The sequence below is a fragment of the Anolis carolinensis genome, chromosome 2, assembly GCF_035594765.1.
Source record: "Anolis carolinensis isolate JA03-04 chromosome 2, rAnoCar3.1.pri, whole genome shotgun sequence".
NCBI classification, from domain to species: Eukaryota; Metazoa; Chordata; class Lepidosauria; order Squamata; family Dactyloidae; genus Anolis; species Anolis carolinensis.
This window is the reverse complement of record NC_085842.1, coordinates 34,470,338-34,495,199: the sequence shown is the minus strand read 5'-3', so window position 1 is coordinate 34,495,199 and position 24,862 is coordinate 34,470,338. Positions and strand designations below refer to the sequence as shown.

Below are 24,862 nucleotides of genomic sequence, written 5' to 3'. Positions count from 1 at the left end.
AGAACCAATCTGAAAATGAGCGCTCTTTGCAGGACTCTGAAAGAAGGAAAATGTAATACCTCCTGATCAAAGAACTGTATCAAAAAGATAAAAGGATCACAGATTCTTGCAAGCAACAAGCAACCTCCAATTTTAGATAGTGAAAGGAGGAGCTACACTCAGAAATAAATCACCAGGAACTTTTTTATTCAGAAGCAACTTGAGAACATACTGCAAGTCGCTTCTGGTGTGAAAGAATTGACAGTCTACTGAGATGTTGCACAGCGAACACCCGGATGTGTTACCATCCTGCTGGGAGGCTTCTCTCATGTCCCTGCAAGCTAGAACTGACAGACGGGAGCTCACCCTGTCTAGCGGATTCGAACTGGCAACCTTCAGGTCAGCAACCCAACCTTAAGGTTAGCAGTCCAACCGGCACAAGGGTTTAACCCACTGATGGAATACCAAAAGGGTTGCTTCAAGTTGTAACTAAAACTATTCAACAAATATGGGAAACCAAACCATGGAACAATTCAATATACACCCCAAACCCTAAGAAAACAGACACCAGGGATGGCAATAATCACAGGATGAGCTGCATTAATTAGCATTTAATGGCCTTGCAGATTCAAAGCCTGGCTGCTTCTTGCCTGGGGGAATCCTTTGTTGGGAGGTGTTAGCTGGTCCCTGATTGGTTTTTTTGTCTGGGATTCCCCTGTTTTCTTAATGTAGTTCTTTATTTAGTGTCCTGATTTTAGAGGTTTTTAATACTGGTAGCCAGATTTTGTTCATTTTTTGTTTCCTCCTTTCTGTTGAAATTGTCCACATGCTTGCGGATTTCAATGGCTTCTCTGTGTAGTCTGACATGGTGGTTGATAGAGTGGTCCAGCATTTCAGTGTTCTCAGATAATATGCTGTGTCCAGGTAAATAAAGTAAATACAGCAAATATATAACAATATTCAGAAAACAAGGGAATTTCAGTCAAGAAATAATCAGGGCCAGCTAACACCTCCCAACAAAGGATTCCCCCAGCCGAAAAGCAGCTAGGCTTTGAATCTGCAAGGTTATTAAATGCTCATCAAGGTGATCAATTGCAACATTCACAATTGCCTCAAACAGACAAAAGTTCATTTCTCCCACCCTGGACATTCCACAGATATATTAAACCCCTCTTGCCTAGTTTCCAAAAGACCTCATAACCTCTGAGGATGCCTGCCATAGATGTGGATGAAACGTCAGGAGAGAATGCTTCAGGAACATGGCCATACAGCCCGGAAAACTCACAGCAACACAGAAATGATTGTTTTAATGGTTCTTCTCAGTTTGTTACCATACTCAGGTAGTGAGTGCGAGAAAGCATTTTCTGCTTAATTTCATGGCATTGAGGAGTCTTCCACTTGATTTTGATGGTGGGACTATTGGCCCAATCCCAGTGGCACATTTCAGGGGGTTGTAGGGGGTGTAAAAACAATTTTGGAATCAAATGTGTCCCCTGCATTGCCCACTCCTGATCAAAAAGAAAAGGGAAATCTCACATTTTCTAGCCTCCCTGCAGCAGCCGTGGCACGCTCTGCTTTCCCCTTGGCCTCCTGTGCCAGCTGCTGATTAGCCTGGGACTTCTTTTGTAAATCGGCCACATCCTGTGCCAGGTCTCCAAGGCGACTTTCCACCTGTGACTCCTTGCTGACCAGCGTTTGGAGCTGGCGCTCAGCCTGTAAGAGATGAAAATATCTTCTCAATTTTCAATCACTTGCAAGTTGCTTTAAAAGAACAAACTTTAGGATGCATTACAAACTATGATAATTCTATTTCTATCTTCTTATATTGCTCTATGAAACTTGTATAGTTAATTGAAACTAAAGAACAATGATAATCATGCATGCAGAGCTATTAGACTGTCATTTCACCTAACAGTTTCTTTGGCTTTGGTTTTTGGGAAAACAATGAATGTCCTGTTGCATGTCAAATGAAACTGGTTTATATAATACACTGCTCCTTAAACGGTGGATGCAGAACCCAAATGGGATCCCCTTAGCTCCTTGTTGGGATCATGAAAAATTTGGCAGTAGTGAAAGGTTTATGAATGACTCCTAGACATTTACACAAATCTGTTAGCAACAACTTGCAGTGTTTCCATTGGACTCTGCAGAAAACACTTCAGATATACTTCATAAAAAGGAAAATCAGCCTGTTTAGCAAGCCTTGTAAATGCTGATTTATTATCAGTAAAAGTTTGATTTTTATATCTATTTTATATACTTATATACCAGAGGTCACGTAAACATTTCTCGGGCAGAAAGGGTTCGAGAGTGGAAAAAGTTTAACAAGCCTTGATATAGCTTTTCTTTCATGTGAGGAGTGACTTGAGAAACTGCAAGTTGCTTCTGGTGTGAGATAATTGGCCGTCTCCAAGGACGTTGCCCAGGGGATGCCTGGATGTTTGATGTTTTATCATCCTTGTGGGAAGCTTCTCTTATGTTCCTGCATGGGGAGCTAGAGCGGACAGAAGAAGCTCACTTGCTCTCCCCGGATTCAAACTGGCAATCAACAGGTCAGCAACACATCCTTCAGGTCATCAGTCCTCCCAGCACAAGGGTTTAAACCGTTGCGCCACCGGGGACTGATATAACACATAATAAACAAATACTTGGATTGCATACTTTTACCAGTCTGCTTTATATTAGATTGTACATTTTTGGCAGGGGTTGAATGTTGGCTCTTATTGTTACTTTATAAAGGCTCACAAATACTGACAGTGGTTTATATCTAAATGAAGATACAGTAGAGTCTCACTTATCCAAGCTAAACGGGCCGGCAGAAGCTTGGATAAGCGAATATCTTGGATCAGGGGTCCCCAAACTAAGGCCCGGGGGCCGGATGCAGCCTTCCAAGGCCATTTACCTGGCCCCCGCCCTCACTCGCCCAAAGTCTGAAATGACTTGAAGGCACAACAACAATGATCCTACTTGATTATCTCATTGACCAGAAGCAGGCCCACACTTCCCACTGAAATCCTGATAAGTTTACAGTATGTTGGTTAAAATTATTTTTATTTTTAAATATTGTATTGTTCTTTCATTTACTAATATTGTAAATGAATGATATGGTAATAATATAATATATTGTGTATACATATAATATTGATAATAAATATTATAATGTGGTACAATATAATATTTATTTATTACAGTATTTCTACCCCACCCTTCTCACCCAATAGGGGACTCAGGGCGGCTAATACCAATAATACAATATAATAATATTGTATAATATAATAATACTAATTATATATTATATATTACATGTAATATTACTAATAATATTATGGTATAATGCTATAGTACAATATAGTAATATATAATGCTAATATTGTGCTATGCTAATAATATAATATATTGTATGTACATACAACTTGTAATCTGCTCTGAGTCCCCTTCGGGGTGAGAGAGGGTGGGGTATAAATGTAGCAAATAAATAAATAAGTAAATGATTGCTGTTGGGTGGTTTTTTGCACTACAAATAAGACATGTGCATAGGAATTTGTTCCCCCCCACCAAAATGATAATTCGGCCCCTCAACCATCTGAGGGACCATGAATCGGCCCTCCACTTAAAAAGTTTGAGGACCCCTGTCTTGGATAATAAGGAGGGATTAAGGAAAAGCCTATTAAACCTCAAATTAGGTTATGATTTTACAAGTTAAGCACCAAAACATCATGTTTTACAACAAATTTGACAGAAAAAGTAGTTCAATATGCAGTAATGTTAAGTTGTAATTACTGTATTTACGAATTTAGCACCAAAATATCACGATATATTGAAAACATTGACTACAAAAATGGCTTGGATTATCCAGAGGCTTGGATAAGTGAGGCTTGGATTAGTGAGACTCTACTGTAGTAGTAACAATAACAATACAAGAAAGCTTACAGTAGTACAATTTAAGAGGAGCAACACTACACAGAGTGCCTCCATTGTACAAAGCAATGTAAGCAGGCTGGCCCCCAGCTGGCAGCCAATGCCTCACCTGCCTGATTCGGCCCTCCACACTGCGAATGGCCTCCTTGGCACTCTTCATAGCTCGCTCTGCTGCACTCACTTGTTCCCTCACACCGCTTAGTTCTGCACGGGTTTCTGCGATTATTGCCTCTACACCCTCTGCTCGCTCTCTGGACATGAAGGAAGAACAAATATGATGGCACCTTTAAGATCAATAAAGCTATAGTAGCTTAATGTTATTGTTATTTCTTACTTACATCTCTCTGGCACAACACTGACAGGCACAACCTGGGGATCACAATCAGTTACAGTGAAGACATCTGCCCTTGTGCTTTGCTACTCTGCTGCTGAGTACGCATGCCCAGTATGGAATACATCTCACTACGTTAAAATAGTAGATGTGGCTCTTAATGAGACATGTTGCATTATCACAGAATGTCTACGCCCAACACCGCTGGAGAAATTATACAGTGTTCCCTCACTACTTTGCGGTTCACTTTTCGCGGATTCGCTGTTTCGCGGTTTTTCAATAAACTCTAAATGACTATTATAAATCATAAAAAAATTACAATTTACAACCTAAGGAAGCGAGGAAAGAGAAGCCAAAGGGGGAGAAAAGGAGCTCAAGCGGCAACAGGAGGAGAAGGAGGTGATTTATCAATACACAATTGGTTGATAAAGATTTAAAATAGTGTATAACTACTGAAATAATGTATAAATATTAAAATAAATATAGCGTCCCTACTTCACGGATTTTCACTTATTGTGGGTGGTCCTGGAACCGAATCCCTGCAATGAGTGAGGGAACACTGTACTGTTTAGCTGGTATTGCACCACCTGATATCCACCAGGAAGTAGCAGCCAGCAATGAAAGAAGCAAGGCGTTGACATCTCTGGCCCATCCTCTGTTTGGATATCAGTCAGCATGCGAATGACTTAAAGCAAGAAACAGCTTCCTAAGATCTACAGAGATACTTGCAGGAACTCCTCAGAAAGCAAAAATTCAAAAGTGGAAGGTAAAAACTCAGAACCTCAATCAGTAGCTGAGTCTGGATGAGAGACTCCCTCCTGGGCACACAGAAGATTGGGTGACTTTGAGGGCACTGAACAGACTGTGCTTCTGGCACCACGAGATGCAGAACTATCCTTAAGAAATGGGGCTACAAAGTGGAGTCCACGACATGTGAGTGTGGAGGAGAGCAAACCACAGACCACTTACTACAATGCAGTCTGAGCCCAGCCACATGCACAATGGAGGACCTTCTCATAGCAACACCAGAGGTACTCCCAAGTGGTCAGCTTCTGGTCAAAGGAAATTTAGCCTAATGCCAAGTTTTTAATTTGTTTGTGGTTTTTTATACATTATAGCTGTATTCTCAATTTGCTTCAGACACAATAAATAAATAAACTTACATCTCCCTATCGATTGAGGCAGAGAACAACAGCAGATTAAAATAAAACAAGAAATTGGATACATAACACCAATTCAAAGAGCATTCAAAGTGAATGCCCATTTAAAACAATCAATTCATACTTCAAAACTCATAATTTAATATCCTCGGGATAGGTGTGTCAGAAGAGATGTGTTTATTGATGTTTGGTAGACTATTTTGGCAGGTCATTTCACAACCTGGGGGCAGTCAAAGAAAACTTCCTCTGCATAGCAGCCTAATTTGGGCTGACTGAAGTAAATGTCCCCAGAGGACCTGAGTGAATATGGCACATTATTTGGGAGAATATTATATGGAGCCCCCGATGGCGCAGCGGGTTAAACTGCTGAGCTGCTGACAGAAAGGTCGGCGGTTCAAATCCAGGGAGCTGGGTGAGCTCTCGTTGTTAGCCCCAGCTTCTGCCAACCTAGCAGTTCAAAAATATACAAATGTGAGTAGATCAATACCGGTAGTACCGCTCTGGTGAGAAAGTTATGGTGCTCCATGCAGCCATGCCGGCCACATGACCTTGGAGGTGTCTACGGACAGCACCGGCTCTTTGGCTTAGAAATGGAGATGGGCACCAACCCCCAGAGTCAGACACGACTAGATTTAATGTCAGGAGAAAACCTTTACCTGTACAATGGTAGAAGAATCCCATAGCCTGATCTCTGATTATGTAGTGTCTTACGGGCAACAATTAACATTTTGCACCCTGCCTGAATATTGCACTCAGAAAATTAAGCCAGTAGCATGATGACCAGTAATTTACTGGTAGTACAATGAGTTATGACAATATAAATTATAATTTGATTATACAAAAAAGGAAATGATAAACGACTCTTCTCTTGGGCAGACTCACTTGGCCTCTTCTGCTTCTGCCAGTAGTTCCCTGGCACGGGTCAGGTTGTGTACTGTATTGTTCAGGATGATGTCCACACCATCCAGCTCTCCAATTCTGTCATGGATTTCTTTAATCAGGCTGCTGATTTGACCTGGACTGCCAGGCAAGGAGATGTTCAGCACTTGCTGGGCCACAAGCTCAATGCTCTCAGGGTCAGCCCCTTCCTCTAGGTGGAAAGAACAAATAATTATCATTATTGGAGATGTATGGCTATACAGTGGGCTGTGGAGGAACTGCCCCCCACTCCATGAATATCAAAATCTGTGGATGCTCGTCCCATTATATACAGGGATGTAGGAAAATGATATCCCTCATATAAAAAAATAAAAATAAATATTTGCTTTTTTATTTTGAGGTTGGGGGGTATTTTCAAGTCAGGTATAGCTGAATGCATGGATGCAGAATCCATCGCTATGGATTTGCATCACAATCAAGAAATAAAAGCAGTATGTTATTACAGTATTATAATTATATTATAATTATTGAGGAGGAGGAGGAGGTGGCTGCAGCTGACTGTACTTGTAATTGTCCATCTCAGATTTCCACATGCTAGTCTAGTCCTTCACACATATTCCAAATAGCACTATAGTCTACGCTTGACATTTGACTTTTTCAGACTTGATTATTCATGAATTTGATTTTAAAGTTTCCTCTAAAACCTCTAGGTCCTTCAGTGCAACTGTCATCAGCTTCCAGCAGATGTTGTCATGCTGGAGGACTTAGAAATTCCTGGGGAGATGTTCTCTCAGGTTTTTAAAAAAGCAATTTTTAAGTTGCATTTTTTCACTTTAACAAGGTATTGTGTGCCCCTAACCCCAATAAATGTGGACTGTATTTGATAGCATAACTTTTGATAGCATATGCTTGCTTTGTTTCTGGTTGCACTTTATGGCATTGAATGTTTGCCGCTGTGAACCATCAAGAGTCCCCTTGGGGAGATAGGGTGGGATATAAATAAAGTTATTATTGTTATTGTTGCTGTTGTTATTAATATTGCATCATTGGAATGCAAATAGAAATGCTTTCACAAAATATTGGATGTCAGTTTTACTGGGGCAGCCAGGGAACACATTCATTCTCCCTACTACTGTCTCACTTGTTTTGATATTCTGATATCCACTATGCAATACTCTGGTACCTGCTAGAAAGTCCTTTATTTTTTGGATGAATTCCCTCAGCTTAGCTGTTGACTTCTCCACACGGCTCCGAGCTCCCTGAGCTTGTCCCAGTGTCTCCTGGGCATGATTCCTGGCATCCTGTGCCAACTCTTGGATTTCTTGCACCTAAAAATTGAAACCAAGCTTAGAAGCCCATACTGTCCAGGACAATATGAGTACGTGTGATGGCAAAAGGACATGACAGCAAGAGTTCACAAGGACTGTAGATATAGGAATGTTTGCTGTCCATTCTGGTTTTCACTGCTGTTGAGAACAGGCTAGAATCATAAACCAAGGTTTGGACCAAGGAAGGGACCTTAAAATGTTACCATTTAAAAGAGTAGGCATTTTACGAGAGTTGAATGAAAAGTAATGCTTCCACCTTCGTAACTCCTCAACAGATGGCAGTACTGGTATGTGACAGGTACTGGCTTGTTCAGTAGACTCTCCTCTACAGTTCCATTTGGTGGGAAGCCTTAGCATTGAATGGTTGTGTTGTTAAAGTACAAAGTATGGAACCCTGCGCAGACGGTTGGTCAATGTGATTTAAGCAACATGCAGTCATTGAATTCTTGACAGCAGAAGGTGTCACCCCAAAGGAGATTGTGTTGATGTGACTAGTGTGTGTCGTTGGGCGAGTAAGTTTAAAGATGTTGAGGTGGGAACATCTGACTTGCGTGACAAACAAAGAGCTGGATGTCCTGTGACAGCAACCACCGAGTTTCACAAGCAAAAGGTTGACAGATTGATTCAGGACGAGGGTCGTATCACTCAGAGAGAAATTTCAAGCATAATTGGCATTTCACAAGAACGTTTGGGTCACGTTATTGCTTTGCTTGGCTATTGGAAGATCTGTGCACGATGGGTACTGTGAGATGCTAGTTGCGGAAACAGAGTGCCGACTTCTTCCATGACAGCTTCCGAAAACTTGCTCATCGTTGGCAGAAATGTATCCAATTGTCTGGTGATTATGTGGAAAAGTGAATAGTGGTAGTTAAAAAGCACATTCTAAGGATTATTTCTTCATTTGATTTATTAAAATATTCCCATCTAAACCCAAGTAACGAAGGTGGAGGCATTACTTTTCATTCAACCCTCATAACATCAGCTCAGCAGTGTCTGTCCTGAATTTTATCCAAATTTTAAACTGTATGTCTTCTGTTATCCAAATCCAGTATACTGGAAAACAGATGATGGGCATTAGAAAATACATGTAAATAGAAACAGAATGAAACTGATCAACTTACTGCCAGTAAACAGTAAACCATAGTTCTCCAAACTCTAGTCTTGCTCTTCCAAGCAAAACAAGGCATGATATGATACAGTGGGGAAGTCCTTGCTTTCATTTTAATGGCATCTCTTATTTATGACTTACAGAGACTTCTGCTGGCACTTGTACCTTGCTAGAAATGGTGCCCAGCTGCTTCAATGTGGTCTCTAGCTGAAGAGAGATGTTCTGGGCCGTGTCCAGTGCCTTTGCAGACACAGGGAGAGCTCCAGTACAGCCAGGGCCTCCGCAATGTCGCTGGCCTAAGCTGTCTCGGCAGGAGGCTCCTCCGCAGGGTTCACACTCCTCCTCTCCGGAAGCACCGCAGATCTAGAGCAGGAGAGCAGTCCAGGATCAGAGCAGGAAAACAAGCATCTCATTGATGAAGAGCCCTCTCCCCCGACAGAAAGGAGCCAACGGAGGGCAGGTTCAGAGAAAGCAATTGGCAGCCTGAGACCTCTCATCTCCAACAAACACCTTCCTGTTTCCCTCAATTTTCTTGCCCCCAATCCATCCTCACTGCAGAACTCACTTTCTCATTGATCGTGCTCAGTCCAAGACTATCAATTTGTTCCTGAATGTTCTGCAGTGACTTTCGGTGAACAGCCGCACTCTGGCGGAAAGCATCTCCTCGGCGTCTCAAGAGTTCAACGGTGACGCGACGCGTATGTTTGGCTTGACCCACCGGACTTTGTGGTCCTTGAACAGAGGCATTTGCTCGCTGCTGGGCCAGTTCTGACTGCTGGAAGGACTCCAGGATGCTATGGAAAGATTCTGCCAGGACAGGGAAACCAGACATGTTTTAGGAAAGGGGCATTGTTTGGCCAGGATTTTCAGGGAGATTTATTTCCTGAAGTTCTGGTGCCATGTTTCTTACCATTGAAGCTGCCATTTGACATCTTCCTCAAGTGGTTGACAGTGTGGTTAAGCTCCCTTAGCTCTCTGTTCAGTTTATTGAGATGGCTCCTCTGTCCTGTGTCTGTCCGATCAGTTTCATCCAGGTGTGAATCTGTAGTCTGCAACTGTTGCCAGAGCTCATCCATATCTGCCCTGTTAGGGGAAAACAGTATATGAGTTCGCAGCCTGCTTCTGTCATGATGCTCCTTGGATCAGACTCCCCCCCCCCCCAGTTTAGCACTGACCAATCCTCTCTAGGTGGTAGCTCTGAGGATAAAAAAGTGGCCTTGACAGCATATACGGTGGTAGGATATAAATGAGAGAGGAAATCCAATGCTGAATTCAACTGGAGATATTCCTCTGTTGCTCTCAAATTGAAATGAAATGGATGGCATCACTGAAGAGTAACGCCTCACCCCAAAAATCATCTTTAAAAATGGACTACAACCCAATAGAAAAAAAATATTAACAAAAACCAAAATAATAGTAATAAAGAAAACTGGAAAATAGCCAATGCAATAATAATAATAAATAATAATATCTAGGAAAAAGAACCATTATCATTCTATTTTCAAAACTGTACAATAATGTCTACTCTTCTGAAGATCTGTCATTCCATTGGAGACCTTCTCTGCCTCAGAAATTTCAGCGTCAACATTTCAGCAGTCTGTCATAATTTATCTGATAGGCAATCACAAATGGGAGGGGAATTTGCACTTCTCCACTTAGCAACTAATTTTAACATTTATCGATGACAAGGCCAAGATACAAGTTCTCTACTTCAGTGTTGAAATATCAAGCCCGATCTACACTAACTACTTAATGCCAATTGAACTGCATTATATAGTCAGTGTAGACTTAACTGCACTGAGCTGCATTATATGACTTCACACCTATCATATAATGCACTTTGACCAGCATTAAATTGATCTGCAGTTCGAAGTCGTGAATCGGGATGAGCTCCCGACTGTCAGCCCTAGCTTCTGCTAACCTAGCAGTTCGAAAACATGCAATGCAAGTAGATCAATAGGTACTGTCTTGACAGAAAGGCAAAAGGGCGGCCTGTGCATATATGCAGACATGTTGGCAACATGATCGGAGAACAGGCTCCTCGGCATGGAAAAATGGAACAAGAGCTCCTCCCCATGGCCAGAGTTGAGCATTGCCTCCAGATGCCTGAGATGCAAAAGATGCCTTTGTTTGTGTATTGTCATCGTTCACTGTGTAATAGGCATTGGATATTTGCCTTAGATGTGTATTCTGTAATCCGCTCTGAGTCCCTCCAGGGAGATAAAGCAGAATATAGATAAAGTGTATTATTATTAAATGGTCAACGTGTAGATGCAGCCTCAGAAGAATGGCCTCAGAATAGTAATAAAGAGTAATAAACCACTAAACATTTCTGGGAATAATAAATGCCTCTTCATTCAGGCAGGAAACACCTTGAGTTACATAGAGAGGTGGAAACAAGATGGCAGGCATGCACTATGTAGGAATATTTGGTATCTATAGCAGAGTAAATTTGCTAATGCTGTATATGATTATGGTTGGAAACAGGAGATGAGATTATATAGGAGGCTCTAGTATGGTTTTTAAAAGGGGGAAATGTACTTTTATTGTTGCATAAATACCATACCATTCCCCTCCATCAACCTGGTGGTTCATTTTATCTTATTTTATTTTGTTTTACCCATTTTATGCTTTTAATGTGTTCTTATGATTAATGTAATTGTACTGTTTTTATAATGTTGATCTCACTGCATTTTATTTTTGTGATATGCCTTGTACTTGTTTGTTTTCGGGCCTTTGTCCTGTGTTAGCCGCCCCGAGTCCCTGTTGGGAGATGGTGGCGGGATAGAAAAATAAAGTTACTTACTTACTTAATGGTGAGAGTATCCATTGACAGCTTATTTATAACATTTACACTCAGAATAAAAGTCAGCAATGTCTCTGTTTTGCCTCCAATTTTACACATTGTTGTCCTTGACATCTCCTCCTACCTGATATCTGCCAGAACGGTGCTGATTTCATGAAGGAGAGGAGCATTTGGACTACTCCCGTCCCCAAGAAGCTGCTCCACATGATCAAGACTGTTCTCAAGGTTGCGCATACGGTTGCTGCTGGCTTCAGGTATGGGGCCACCTTCTTTCAGGGCTTTGACAGCATCCTGTAGCCTCTGCACCTGTTCCCAGAGTTGCCCCAGCACTTTATCCCATTGCCCAAAACATGGGTGGCAAGGGGAACAACGTGGAAAGTTCTTATGGAAGCCCCGCTGGCACTGGTGACACCGCCGTCCTGTGAATCCTTCTCGGCACAGACAGTGTCCACTGAGGCGGTCACACTGCGGACTCTCAGATCCAGCTGGATCACATTCACAGGCTGTGGGAGGCAAAGGTCATGCTCAGACTGGAAACAATTCATTACAGATTAATTTGTCATCTTCCTTTTAAAGGTCATTATCTACATTATTAAATGATAATATTATCACATTAACTAACAATTAACATCTTATGTTATTTTGATTTGCTGGATTGTGAGGCAATTAGTGGGGATCACTAATTGGTTTTTTTTATTTAAAGCTAATGTGTGACATAATTCATTAATTTCATAATTGAGAACAAAATAGTTAATGTTAACAAATTCATCTATGAAAGCATCACTCTTGATCCTCAGTCAAATCACGGCCACAACTGAGCTTGGAGAATCATTTATAAAAAGTAATTACTTTACAGTTTTTTTATAAGACTCCTTACAATTGTTGACACAGCTGACTGCACTGTTTGTTTCTCTTTTGCTATTTTAAACAAAACATGTTAGGATTGATTAAAAAGTCATAAAGCTTGAACACATGCTCTAAAATGGTGTCACAAGTAGCTTTTATAAGCAACTGCAGAACACAATTCATTACTTAGAATACTCAAATTTAATTTCTACCCACTACATTACTTTCAAAATGTGATTTTTGTGCTTTCAGCTTGTTACTCATTACAGGTAACTAGTCATTTGTAAAATATCACTTTTGAGCTGTGATTTGTGTCTGGGAGAGAAGCTGTATTTTTTTAAAAAAGATATAATTCTCTAAGATTAGGAAGATTATGAACACTGGTTACTTGAAAGCTCTGCATATATATGTCCATATGTATCTGTGGGCACATGGTATGATATGGAAGATGCTTGCTTGACTTATGTTCTCATACTCACGCAGACATTCCTGTTCGGGGTCTCCCCAATGATCCTCTTGGCACTGGGAGCAAACACGTCCTCCAAACCCTGGCTGGCAGTGGCACTGCCCTGTGAACTGAATAAAGCAAAAGGCACTGGTGAGAGATGCCGAAATGCAAGCTCATGACAACACATCAAGATCTCAGGCACGGTTCTTCATATTAGACTGAACGGCTCCAAGTGGTGGGTTATTTACCATGTTGCAGTCTGAACGTAACGAATGAGCAGGATCACAGTCACAGGGCTGACATCCCAAGTCGCTGCCAAAGCCCCAGAAGTTTTGGGCACATCTGTCACAGTTCTTGTCCACCACATTGGCACGGCAAGGGCAGTTGCCTGTAGTTCGGTCACAGTGGCAGATGCCTTTGGAGCAGTGCATAGGCAGGGTGCCTTGTTCATTACAGGTACACCCTGGAAGGTAAAGCAAGGCATCGGCTAGTGTAGGGAAGTAGAAAATAGCTACCTGCCTTTCTTGTAGGGGAGGGTATCTTATCCAACTCTCATAGTACTTTCATGGTCTCTCAATACCCAGCTACATGTTCAGAAGCTATCAGCAGAACATGCCTTAGCCTTGCTAGAAATGGGATTTCCATAAATGTTAGCCTGATATGTTGCCAACAGAATGTTCAGTGGTTACCATTATACAGGTTAAGCATCCTTTATATTCTGAAAGCCAAAATAGTCTAAAATTGTCCATATGGGTGGCTGTGACACTTCTTCTTTCTGATGGTTCAGTGTGCACAGATGTTGTTTAATTCACAAAAATAACTTTATACAAAACATGTACAAAATTATCTTCAGACTATGTGTATAATGTATGTATGAAACATAAAGAAATTTCATGTTTAGGCATGGGTCCCATCTCCAAGGTATCTAATTACGGATGTATATATACACATATTTGGGGCCGGGCTGTGGCGCAGGCTGGTGAGCAGCCAGCTGCAATAAATCACTCTGACCAAGAGGTCATGAGTTCGAGGCAAGCCCATGGTGGGGTGAGCACCCAACAATAAAAAATAAAAAATAGCCCCTACTTGTTGCTGATCTAGCAACCTGAAAGATAGTTGCATCTATCAAATAGGAATTTAAGATACTACTTATAAAGTGGGGATGCTAATTTAACTAATTTACGACTCCATAAAAATCATCCAGCTGCCATTGGAATGAGGAAGTGCCATCGCAGTGGATGATGAAGCAGTTGCTCCCCCTGTGGCAAGAATCAAACATCCCCTCAGGAGAAGGTTAAATTGCCTCTGTGTCTGTCTCTGTCTTTGTTCTCTGTGTATATGGCATTGAATGTTTGCCTTATGTGTATATACAATGTGATCCGCCCTGAGTCCTCTTTGGGGTGAGAAGGGCGGAATATAAATACTGTAAATAAATAAATAATAAATAATTTTGACATCTGAAAACTCTAAAAGCTAAAACACTTCTAGTCCTAAGCATTTTGGATAAGGGATGCTAAACTTGTATAAGTAATTTTTTCACAACCGTTTCCATCCCTTTTAGAATGTTTTGCAAGACATTTTGTCTCATTATCCCCAGAACCTAATAATAGGCATCCAAAAAAGAGCAATCAGCTTGGATCAGGTGCCACTCCCAAGATTCCCTTGTCACTACTCTTGTCACAAACTCTTTGCTTCAGTTCTACTCCAGGCTTTCCAAGAAGTACAGAGAATTTAAAATCCCATTTATTCCTTTAAAGCTGATTTTTGGAATGAATTGAAAAGTGGGCACTATATTTTTAAAGAATGTGCACATATACGTAATATGCCATGCTGCAGTAACAAATGCCAATCAAGCTGTACTTCATACTAATAAAGATCGAGCATTCCTTAATCAGAATTTCAAAATACAAAATACTCCAAAATTCCAAATTATTTACATATGTGGCTTAGATGTTGATACTTATACTTTCTGTTGGTTCAGCGTACAAAAACTTTGTTCCATGCACAGAACTATTTGAAATATCGTTTATAAAACTACCTTCAGGCTATGTGTATAAGTTGTATATGAAATATAAATTAATTTCATGTTTAGACAGGTCCATATTTAAGATATCTTATTATGTATATCTTTGCAGATATTTAAAAATCCCAAACTCTTCTGGTCCCTCACATACCCAAGCCTGCTATATGACCCTAACTCGGGCTCCATTAGGCCGGGCTGTGGCGCAGGCTGGAAAGCAAGCCAGCTGCAACAAATCACTCTGACCAAGTGGTCATGAGTTTGAGGCCAGCCCGTGCCTGCGTCTTGTCTCTGTCTCTGTTATGTGTTATGGCACTGAATGTTTGCCTTTATGTGTGCAATGTGATCCGCCCTGAGTCCCCTTCGGGGTGAGAAGGGCGGAATATAAATGCTGTAAATAAATAAATAAATAAATTAGCACTACGAAGTCAGTGAAATACCATTTATGATTTCCAAAGCGACAAACACAATGCAAGCCTAGATATCTCACTCACGTCGACAGCTACGCTGAAAGGCACTGCCATAGTATCCAGGTTGGCATTCGGCACAATGGGGTCCGCTGGTGTAGTAGAGGCAGCGCAGACACTGCCCAGTGTGTGGATCACAGGCCTCAGGGTCACTGGTGTCAATGTTGTTGTTGCACTGACAGGGGCGGCAAGCTCCACCTTCCTGCTCAGGGGCTCCAAAATAGCCAGGTGAGCAACGGTCACAACGAAGCCCTGCCAGGGATATAGGATGCGATCAATAGGATGTTCATCCGCTTTCCCAGGCTCCTTCAACACTGCCATAGAATCCAGATTACCAAAGCAGAGAATCAACATTCTCTACTTTGAACTGGATTATATGAGTCTACACTGCCATATAATCCAGTTCAAGTCACATCATCTGGATTTTATATGGTAGTATAGAAGGGGCATCGTGCTCCTTTCTCCTCACTGGGACTCTTGAATAGCCCTCTCCAACAGTTTTGAAATTGTACAAATCGATTTGAGTCCCTTACTGGGATGATGGCAGAGTATGAAACAAACAAGCAACTTAAATAAATCAACAAGAAGAAAAGACACATGCTGCCAGTTTAGCAAATTCCCCACATTACAATCAAGCCACACCGACTGAATTACTCGAAAGGATGGGGTGGGTTATGTGAACATCAGAATTCAAATCAAGAAAGAGTATTTCTTTAGTGATTCAAAGTAGTAAATGTGCACATATGTGTGCATTTACAGAAAGAATCAGAGAGGGAAGAATATGGGTCAGGTAACAGAACAGGCCTAATCAACTTTCAGAGTAGCCACATTTATCTAAATTTATAATGAATAACAACTACAAAAATCCCTTACTGATTTTGCCTATCTATCTAGGATTGTAAACTCTTGGAAGTCATCAAACTTCTGATGAAGTATAGTCCAAAGCAGGTCAATGTACTTACTTTGGTAAATCACAAACTTGGAAGTCATCAAACTTTTGATGAAGTATAGTACAAAACAGGTCAATGTACTTACTTTGGTAAATCACAAGCTATTCAGGTTGCTATTGAGCAGGGATGAACAAAGTCAAGCCATTCAGAGTTCATCGGACTACAACTCTCAATACTGTTCTTACCAATATCCGTGTCTGATGGAAGGTGTCTCATAGAGGTCTAATGGAAGATGAAATCCTACAATCTCTAAAGGGTTGTTCTTTGACCCCCAGAGAGTGCAGGGAAGTGTGAAGGGTTGTGGAAGTGTACTGAGGATTACGTTCACATACACCTTACCTGTCAGGTTTTGACAGGACACCCTCAGTTAATATTCTATCCTCCCACCTTTTCAACTGCAGTTAAGACCAACCTAGAAATCTACCAAGTCTTGCCGTGAAATAGACCATACCTGTATAGCCTGGAGCACACAGGCAACTGATCTGGTTGGTCTCCCTGTCTGTGTCACAAGAGATGCCATGATAGTGACGAGACCCGGGATATCCAGGACAAGGACATGGCCGGCATTGTTGTCCTGAGCCCAAGATTGGATCTCCGTAGTAGCCATCCAGGCACCTGTGACAGGGGTCAAAGGAGAACCCAAATACAGTAAGAGCAACCTAGAATTGCCACCATGCTACTTTATGGTGAGTTTTGCCCCAGGGTGTGCTGAATCAGGTCACCAGTAAACTCCCGATGAATTATTGGTTTGGCTCAGGGGGTGGGGAAGTCCTTAAGAATGGCCTAAATTCACCATTCAGTTTATAAAGGAAGGCAGCAATAGAGAAGAGATCAGATGAGCTTCTGTTGCTTGGGCTTAGGTACTTTCCCCCCTTAAAAATTGTAGTGAGAATTTCTGCATTCAGGAGGTAACAAAAGAATAAATTCTTCATAGTGGGATTTATACAATGCAGTATAGAAATCCCACTACAGTAAAAAGAATTTACCCTTTTGTTACCTCCTAAACGCATAACTGTAATTTCCTTGTACTGTATTGCTTTACGCTGTAAGCTTGCATACAAATGTTGCAAAATGATTCAGAAGCACAGATAGAAAACTCTAGCAATCAAGTGTACATTGTATTTGCTGTATCATTGTTTCAGATATACAGTAGAGTCTCACTTATCCAATGTTCTGGATTATCCAACGCATTTTTGTAGTCAATGTTTTCAATACATCATGATAATTTGGTGCTAAATTCGTAAATACAGTAATTACTACATAGCATTACTGCATATTGAACTACTTTTTCTGTCAAATTTGTTGTAAAACATGATGTTTTGGTGCTTAATTTGTAAAATCATAACCTAATTTGATTTTTTTTCATGTCAGGAGCAACTGGAGTTGCTTCTGAAGTGAGAGAATTGGCCATCTGCAAGGACATTGCCCAGGGGACGCCCGGATGTTTTGATGTTTTTACCATCTTTGTGGGAAGCTTCTCTCATGTCCCCGCATGGAGCTGGAGCTGAAAGAGGGAGCTCATCCATGCTCTCCCCGGGTGGGATTCGAACCTGGCAGCTTTCAGGTCAGCAACCCAACCTTCAAGTCACCAGGCTTTTATCCCCTAGGCCATTGGAGGCTCCTACCTAATCTGATCTAACATATTCGCTTATCCAACGTTCTGCCGGCCCGTTTATGTTGGATAAGTGAGACTCTACTGTATATGTATTGGGGCTTAAAATGTGGTTGTGTTTGTAATAGCCAGTAATAATTGCTCCAGATAGTGGTACACTGGCATAATGTGCGACTCTTTTCCATTACACAAGCCCTTCATTGTATCAACCACACCTGATTCTTCTTCCACTCTCTCACTCTCAATAGGTAATCTCTCTCCCAATGAGTTTCCTATACAATCTCCATGTTTTACCCTAAATTAAGATCCCCCTTGTTAATAGAATGCTATCAGAGAACCAAGCTAGATATTGCCTTCATGATTCAGGAGGGAAACCCTTCGTATAAATAAATGCAGAGCATCCACAGACCTAAATACCCTGAAGGCACCAGATTCTGTGATGAGCTGCGATGGCACAATGGGTTAAACCCTTGTGTACTGCCAACCTGAAGGTTGGGTTGCTGACCTGAATGTTGCCGTTTGAATCCACGAGACGGGATTCAAACTGTCAGTCAGCTCTAGCTTGTGGGGACGTGAGGGATGCCTCCCAGTAACACATTGGGTCATCCCCTGGGCAATGTCTCTGTAGATGACCACACCAGAAGCGACTTGCAACATGTTCTCAAGTCACTTCTGACATGATTTTTAAAACCCCAGATTCTTTTTGATATTGGAAGATAACAGGGTCAGCCATGATTAGTACTTGGATGGGAGACAACCAATTAAGACCAGAGGAAGGAACTAATAAAACCACCTGATCAGATGCAGAGCTTTTTCTATTTCTGCCCCTGCCTTATGGAATGCCTTGCCGCCCTATATGAGAGCCATGCGTGAGTTAGGGCCTTTTACCCTAGCACTTAAGACCTGGCTCTTTACTAGAGCTTTTGATCTAGGTTAATTTTATCAATATTTGTATGTATGTATTTTTATCCTTTACAATTTAGTTTGTAAATCGCCTAGAGCAGGGGTCCCCAAACTAAGGCCCGGGGGCCGGATGCGGCCCTTCAAGGTCATTTACCTGGCCCCCACCCTCAGTTTTATAATATAATATATTGTATATACATATAATATTGAAAATAATATTATAATGTAATACAATATAACACTAATAATAATACCATATAATAATATTAACGATATATTCTATATTACATATAATATTACTAATAATATTACAGTATAGTTGTATAGTTCAATATCTATATATATAAAAGGGTAATGAAATTTCAGCCTAGGACAAAACAACAAAACTACACATCCCAGAAACACTAAACTTGGCAGCACAACCCCTCATCTATGCCTCTACGTTCATACAACAAAAAGAAAAGAAAAATAAAGTCCTAATTAGAGGGAGAGGAATAATTGCTTTCATCCAATTGCTGCCAATTAGAAGGCTAAGCTCCGCCCACTTGGTCTCCTAGCATCCCACTCACCCCAGAGGACAGGCAGAGTTAGGCCTCTTCCACACTACCTATAAAATACAGATTATCTGATTTCCCATACCACTGTACTTCGCCACAGCAATGCGTGGCCGGGCACAGCTAGTAGTAATATATAATGCTAATACTGTGCTATGCTAATAATATAATATATTGTATGTACATATAATTTGTAAGCCGCTCTGAGTCCCCTTTGGGGTGAGAAGGGTGGGATACAAATGTAGTAAATAAATGCAGTAAATAAATAATAAATAAATTTTAGACTTAGGCTCACCCAAAGTCTGAAATGACTTGAAGGCACACAACAACAACAACAACAACAACAACAACAACCCTAATTAACTTGACTATCTCATTGGCCAGAAGCAGGACCACACTTCCCATTGAAATCCTGATCAATGTATGTTGGTTAAAATTGCTTTTATTTTTAAATATTGTATTGTTCTTTCATTGTTCTTGTTGTTGTTTTTGCACTACAAATAAGACATGTGCAGTGTGCATCGGAATTCGTTTGTATTTTTTTTTTCAAATGATAATCCGGCCCCTCAACAGTCTGAAGGATTGTGGACCGGCCCTCGGCTTAAAAAGTTTGAGGACCCCTGGCCTAGAGCATCTTGGATGGAGGCTGATTAATAAGTAATTAAATGATGATGATGATGATGATGATGAGTATTCCTTGCAAAAAAAAATCCTATGAAATTCATGGGGTTTTCATAAGTCAACAGGTGACAGGAAGGCACACATCAACAACCATCAGTTCCTTCAAGTTTGATAGAAGGATAAGTTGGCCAATGTATCTACAAAGGATCACTTAACCAGCATTTCTACAAAACCCATGTACCCACCTCTCACAGTGGCGGCCAGCGGTGTAATCCCGGCAGTCGTGGCAGGCTCCTGTATGCAAGTCACATTCCTCGGAGTGCCCATTGCAATGGCAAGGGCGGCAGCTTGGGAATCCCCAGTGGCCTGGTGGGCACTGATCACACTGCCGTCCCACGGTCCCATGTTGGCACCGGCACTGTCCACTGGTTGGTTCACAGATTTTGGAGGCAGAGCCTTCATGGGAACAGGCACAGGCTGTGGGAAGAGGTCCCAAAGACATCAGCATGAGTGGAGAGAGGCTGTATTAATTGCTAAGCTAAATATAATGTTACAGAGCAGGGGCGTAGCTATGGCCCAGCTACCTAGGAATATCCTGATATGCAGAATGTGCCCACCTTCTTCCTGATACAGAGTAGCTATAGAGTTCCCGGGTGCATATTTATTTATTTATTGTTTTATTTACAGTACAGTAGAGTCTCACTTATCCAACATTCGCTTATCCAACGTTCTGGATTATCCAACGCATTTTTGTAGTCAATGTTTTCAATACATCATGATATTTTGGTGCTAAATTCGTAAATACAGTAATTACTACATAGCATTACTCTGTATTGAACTACTTTTTCTGTCAAATTTGTTGTATAACATGATGTTTTGGTGCTTAATTTGTAACCTAATTTGATCTTTAATAGACTTTTCCTTGATCCCTTCTTATTATCCAACATATTCGCTTATCCAACGTTCTGCCGGCCCGTTTATTTTGGATAAGTGAGACTCTACTGTATTTATATTCCACCCTTCTCACCCCGAAGGAGACTCAGGGCGGATCACATTGCACACATATAAGGCAAACATTCAATGCCATAACATAGAACAGAGACAGAGACAGACGCAGACACGGGCTGGCCTCGAACTCATGACCTCTTGGTCAGAGTGATTTGTTGCAGCTGGCTGCTAACCAGGCTGTACCACAGCCCAGCCTAGGCATTGTCAGTCCATACAAAACAGTGAACGTTTTTGATTGTCCCTTGTTAGAGCAAGACTCACCAGCTTTTCCTTTCTCAATATATGGCCCAGTGTGGTGAGGGCAATATTGTACTCACCTGCTATTTAGGTGTTAAAAGATGGGGATTGTCTCAAAAATGAAAAGTGAGGGAGAGAACCTAATTAGTCAGAACCATTGTTGATTTCACAGGGATTAAAACCCAGATTTCAGAAACAAAGTCTTGAGCATAAATTGACCAATCTGTCTGTTTTCATTCCTATTTCAGTTTCTGCTACATTAGAATTGTTGAATCTCAAGTCTTCTCCATCCTGAATACAGAGGAATTTGCTACAGTAGAGTCTCGCTTATCCACTTATTCAACATTCTGTACTATCCAACGCAGTTTACCTTTTAGTAGTCAATGTTTTTGTAGTCAATGTTTTCAATACATTGCAATGTTTTGGTGCTAAATTTGTAAATAAAGTAATTACTACATAACGTTACTTTGTATTGAACTGCTTTTTCTGTCGATTTGTTGTAAAACATGATATTTTGGTGCTTAATTTGTAATATCATAATGTAATTTGACGTTTAATAGGCTTTTCCTTATCCTTCCTTATTATCCAACATTTTCGCTTATCCAATGTTCTGCCGGCCTGTTTATGTTGGATAAGCGAGACTCTACTGTAGTTTTAATAAATTATTTTTTTAAAGGATATTTTGTCTTCTGAGGGCTCTTCCACACAGCCATATAGCCCAGAATATCAAGGCAGATAATCTACCATATCTGCTTTGAACTGTGTTATCTGAGTCCACACTGCCATATAACCCAGTTCAAAGCAGTTAATGTGGGATTTTATACAGCTGTGTGGAAGCAGCCTCAGTGAAATCTAAAACTAGAAAACTGCTGGCATAAAGAGAAGAATGGATGTGGAACAGGTCATACAGGAAGTCTTGGATACTCACGAATGCAGCCATACGGTCCAAATCCATAGGTGCCTGGGACACACTCGTCACACCGCCGACCGATCACATTGGGCTTACACTGACACTGCCCTCCTAGTTTGTGGCAGACGCTGCTAGTGGAGCCCTGGGGGTCACACTGGCAAGCTAAGAACAGAAGAAATCACGTTGCTAAGAGTTAGGAAAATAGTTATGTTGGAGAAAAGAGAAGCTACATTTCCTGTCCTCACTCCAATTAAAGTGAGAGCTTGAGATGTTTGTCTAAGAGGGGCAAGTTATAACATTTCCCAGTACAGTTCCTTTTCTAGTGCTGACTCTTGATCAAGGATATTTGGTATCAGATTTCTCGTAATATGACACTAAACAAAGCAGACCACAAATCATCTGTAACCAATGGACCAAGAATGGGGGGGCTCACTAATTACTGCAAAACACAATATTTTCCTGTTTGTACACCCAAACACTGATGCCACAAGCAGTAACATAAAGGTAAAAATACGGCATACTGTATATTATGAAACAAAACATACAACTGCCCCTCAAATCTGGAGGCTGCCAACATTTCTTTAAAGTGAGCGTGCCTCTAAATATTTGGGGTTTTATGATAGAAAAGAAGGATATACATTAAATACGCCAGAGTTTCTCAAACTGTGCTCCTCCAGATGTTTTATTTATTTATTTATTTATTTCCGGTATTTCTATCTCGTCCTTCTCCCCAGGTTTACAAATTGGCAACACAGTGCCATCACATCAACAATACAATACAAAAGGCATTAAAAACTAAAAACATTTAAAACATCATAAAAACCAATATAGAATAACAAAACATTACCATGCACCGAGGTAATGTCCTTTCGTTCACTAGATCTTGTTAATCCAGAATCTTAAAAACCGACCGTGTCAAGCTCGAAAGTTAATTCATTGAACGCTTGAGCACATAGCCATGTCTTTAGTTTTTTTCTGAACCCTAGAAGGGAAGGAGCCTGCTGGATGTCACTTCAGCTCCCACAATTCCTAACAGCTGGCAAGGTGGCTGGGATTTATGGGAGCTGAAGTACAAAACACTTGAAGAAACACTGAAATAAACAAATAAGAGGGCACTCACAACAATTTGTAATATGGAGGCTAAATGTCTGCAAATCCCAGTAGTAGATTTTGTTTTTCTGGTTTCAGAATTCAGGAAAATGAGTTGTTCCAGAATTCTAGAATTCCAATGTCGCCTTGGTCAAGGGGAACCCAGGGCCCATCTACACTGCCATATAATGCAGTTTCAGAATGCATCCACACTGCCATATAATGCAGTTAAACTGCATCATGAAACTGCATTATTTAGGGCCTCAGCCAAGAGACTCTTCAGCTCTTTGCTTGCTGTTTATCGGCAGCTTCCTTTCCAACATTTGGACCTACTGAATTTGCACAAGAGAAGTCCTAAGTATTACTTTGCCCAAAACACAATTTTTTCCCGTTCAAGAAACCCAACTATCCTCTTTCAGCTGAAGCTAAACGTAAATATAGACCCTTTCTCCTGTAGTTCCATTTCTGCCCCACACTTGTCCTTTCACTCACGCAGAGCCCCATCGTGCATCAGGGCAGAGATGCTGCACAGGAGCTGGGCGCAGGTCTCGGCCAGGTCAGGCATAGTGGCCATGCGGAAGGCCTCCAGGCAGGTGTAGCGCTCCAGGGCCTCACGACGCTCCACAGAAGCAGGATCATTGCCATGGAGCCCCGGCAGCTCCGTCACACGCGGCAAAAGGACCAGCTGTGGGGAGGGAAGAGGGGTGCACATCAGGAAAGCCTGACTAGAATAGAGAGGATACATTTATTCTCAGTTGGGGAATGTGAACTCCCACCGGGGTGGATACTGTGCAAAAGGCACTATCTAAAACAGTGGGTCTCAACCTGTGGGTCCCCAGATGTTTTGGCCTACAACTCTCAGAAATCCCAGCCAGTTTACCAGGAGATCCTTTGGCTGGGCCGTCCGGGGGGGAGGGAGATCCAGCTGTCTACCCTGGATGGCGAGACACTACGTCCGTCATCTTTGGTAAAAAGTCTTGGTGTCTTACTGGACCCTCTGCTCATAATGGAGGCCCAGGTCTCTGCGGTGAGCAGATCTGCATTTTTCCATCTACGTCAGGCTAGGCGACTGGCTTCCTACTTATCTAGGAATGACCTGGCTATGGTGATCCAGGTGACGGTTATCTCGAGGCTTGACTACTGTAATGCCCTCTACATTGGCCTTCCTTTGTCAGTGATCCGGAAACTGAAGCTGGTGCAGAATGCAGCAGCTCGTCTTCTCGCCGGGGTGCCGTCGAGGGGGCGTATTACCCCAATTCTGGCTTCCAATTGAGTACCGGATTACTTTCAAGGTGCTGGTACTAACTTTTAAGGCCTTACATGGTATGCGGCCAGCGTACCTGAGGGCCCGCTTATCCCCCTATCAACCCCAGAGAATATTACGGTCTAAAGACCAAAATTTGCTTGAAGTCCCTAACATCCAGACCTAGCATTTGTCTTCTACTAGGCAGAGAGCCTTCTAGATTGTAGCCCCTTAATTATGGAATGCCTTGCCAGTTGAAACTCGAACTACCCGAGATTTTCTTGCCTTTCGGAAAGCCTGTAAAACCTTTCTCTTCCGACAAGCTTTCGATGGTGAAAACTTGGGGCTATGTCTGTTCTTATTGTTATCTAAAGCTAACTGCATTGTTTTATCTATTTCTGTAAACCGCTCCGAGCCAAATTGAGAGTAGCGGTATACAAGTCCA

General features: G+C 41.5%; 1 protein-coding gene across 2 annotated transcripts in view; it reads right to left on the bottom strand.

Moving 5' to 3' along the window:
- Positions 1-24,862, bottom strand: part of LOC100563069 (laminin subunit beta-1) — an 86,827-nt gene that overhangs the window by 6,749 nt on the left and 55,216 nt on the right. For both annotated transcript variants that reach the window (XM_062973772.1, XM_062973771.1), the window contains exons 19-33: positions 23,667-23,859; positions 22,104-22,247; positions 20,176-20,407; positions 16,692-16,855; positions 15,318-15,542; positions 13,052-13,266; positions 12,835-12,931; positions 11,634-12,012; positions 9,614-9,786; positions 9,269-9,510; positions 8,869-9,066; positions 7,451-7,595; positions 6,271-6,478; positions 4,007-4,148; positions 1,516-1,692 (exon numbers count right to left, since the gene is read on the bottom strand). In XM_062973772.1, the coding sequence (XP_062829842.1) occupies positions 1,516-1,692; positions 4,007-4,148; positions 6,271-6,478; positions 7,451-7,595; positions 8,869-9,066; positions 9,269-9,510; positions 9,614-9,786; positions 11,634-12,012; positions 12,835-12,931; positions 13,052-13,266; positions 15,318-15,542; positions 16,692-16,855; positions 20,176-20,407; positions 22,104-22,247; positions 23,667-23,859 (2,934 nt within the window). The remainder of the gene's footprint in view (positions 1-1,515; positions 1,693-4,006; positions 4,149-6,270; positions 6,479-7,450; positions 7,596-8,868; positions 9,067-9,268; positions 9,511-9,613; positions 9,787-11,633; positions 12,013-12,834; positions 12,932-13,051; positions 13,267-15,317; positions 15,543-16,691; positions 16,856-20,175; positions 20,408-22,103; positions 22,248-23,666; positions 23,860-24,862) is intronic.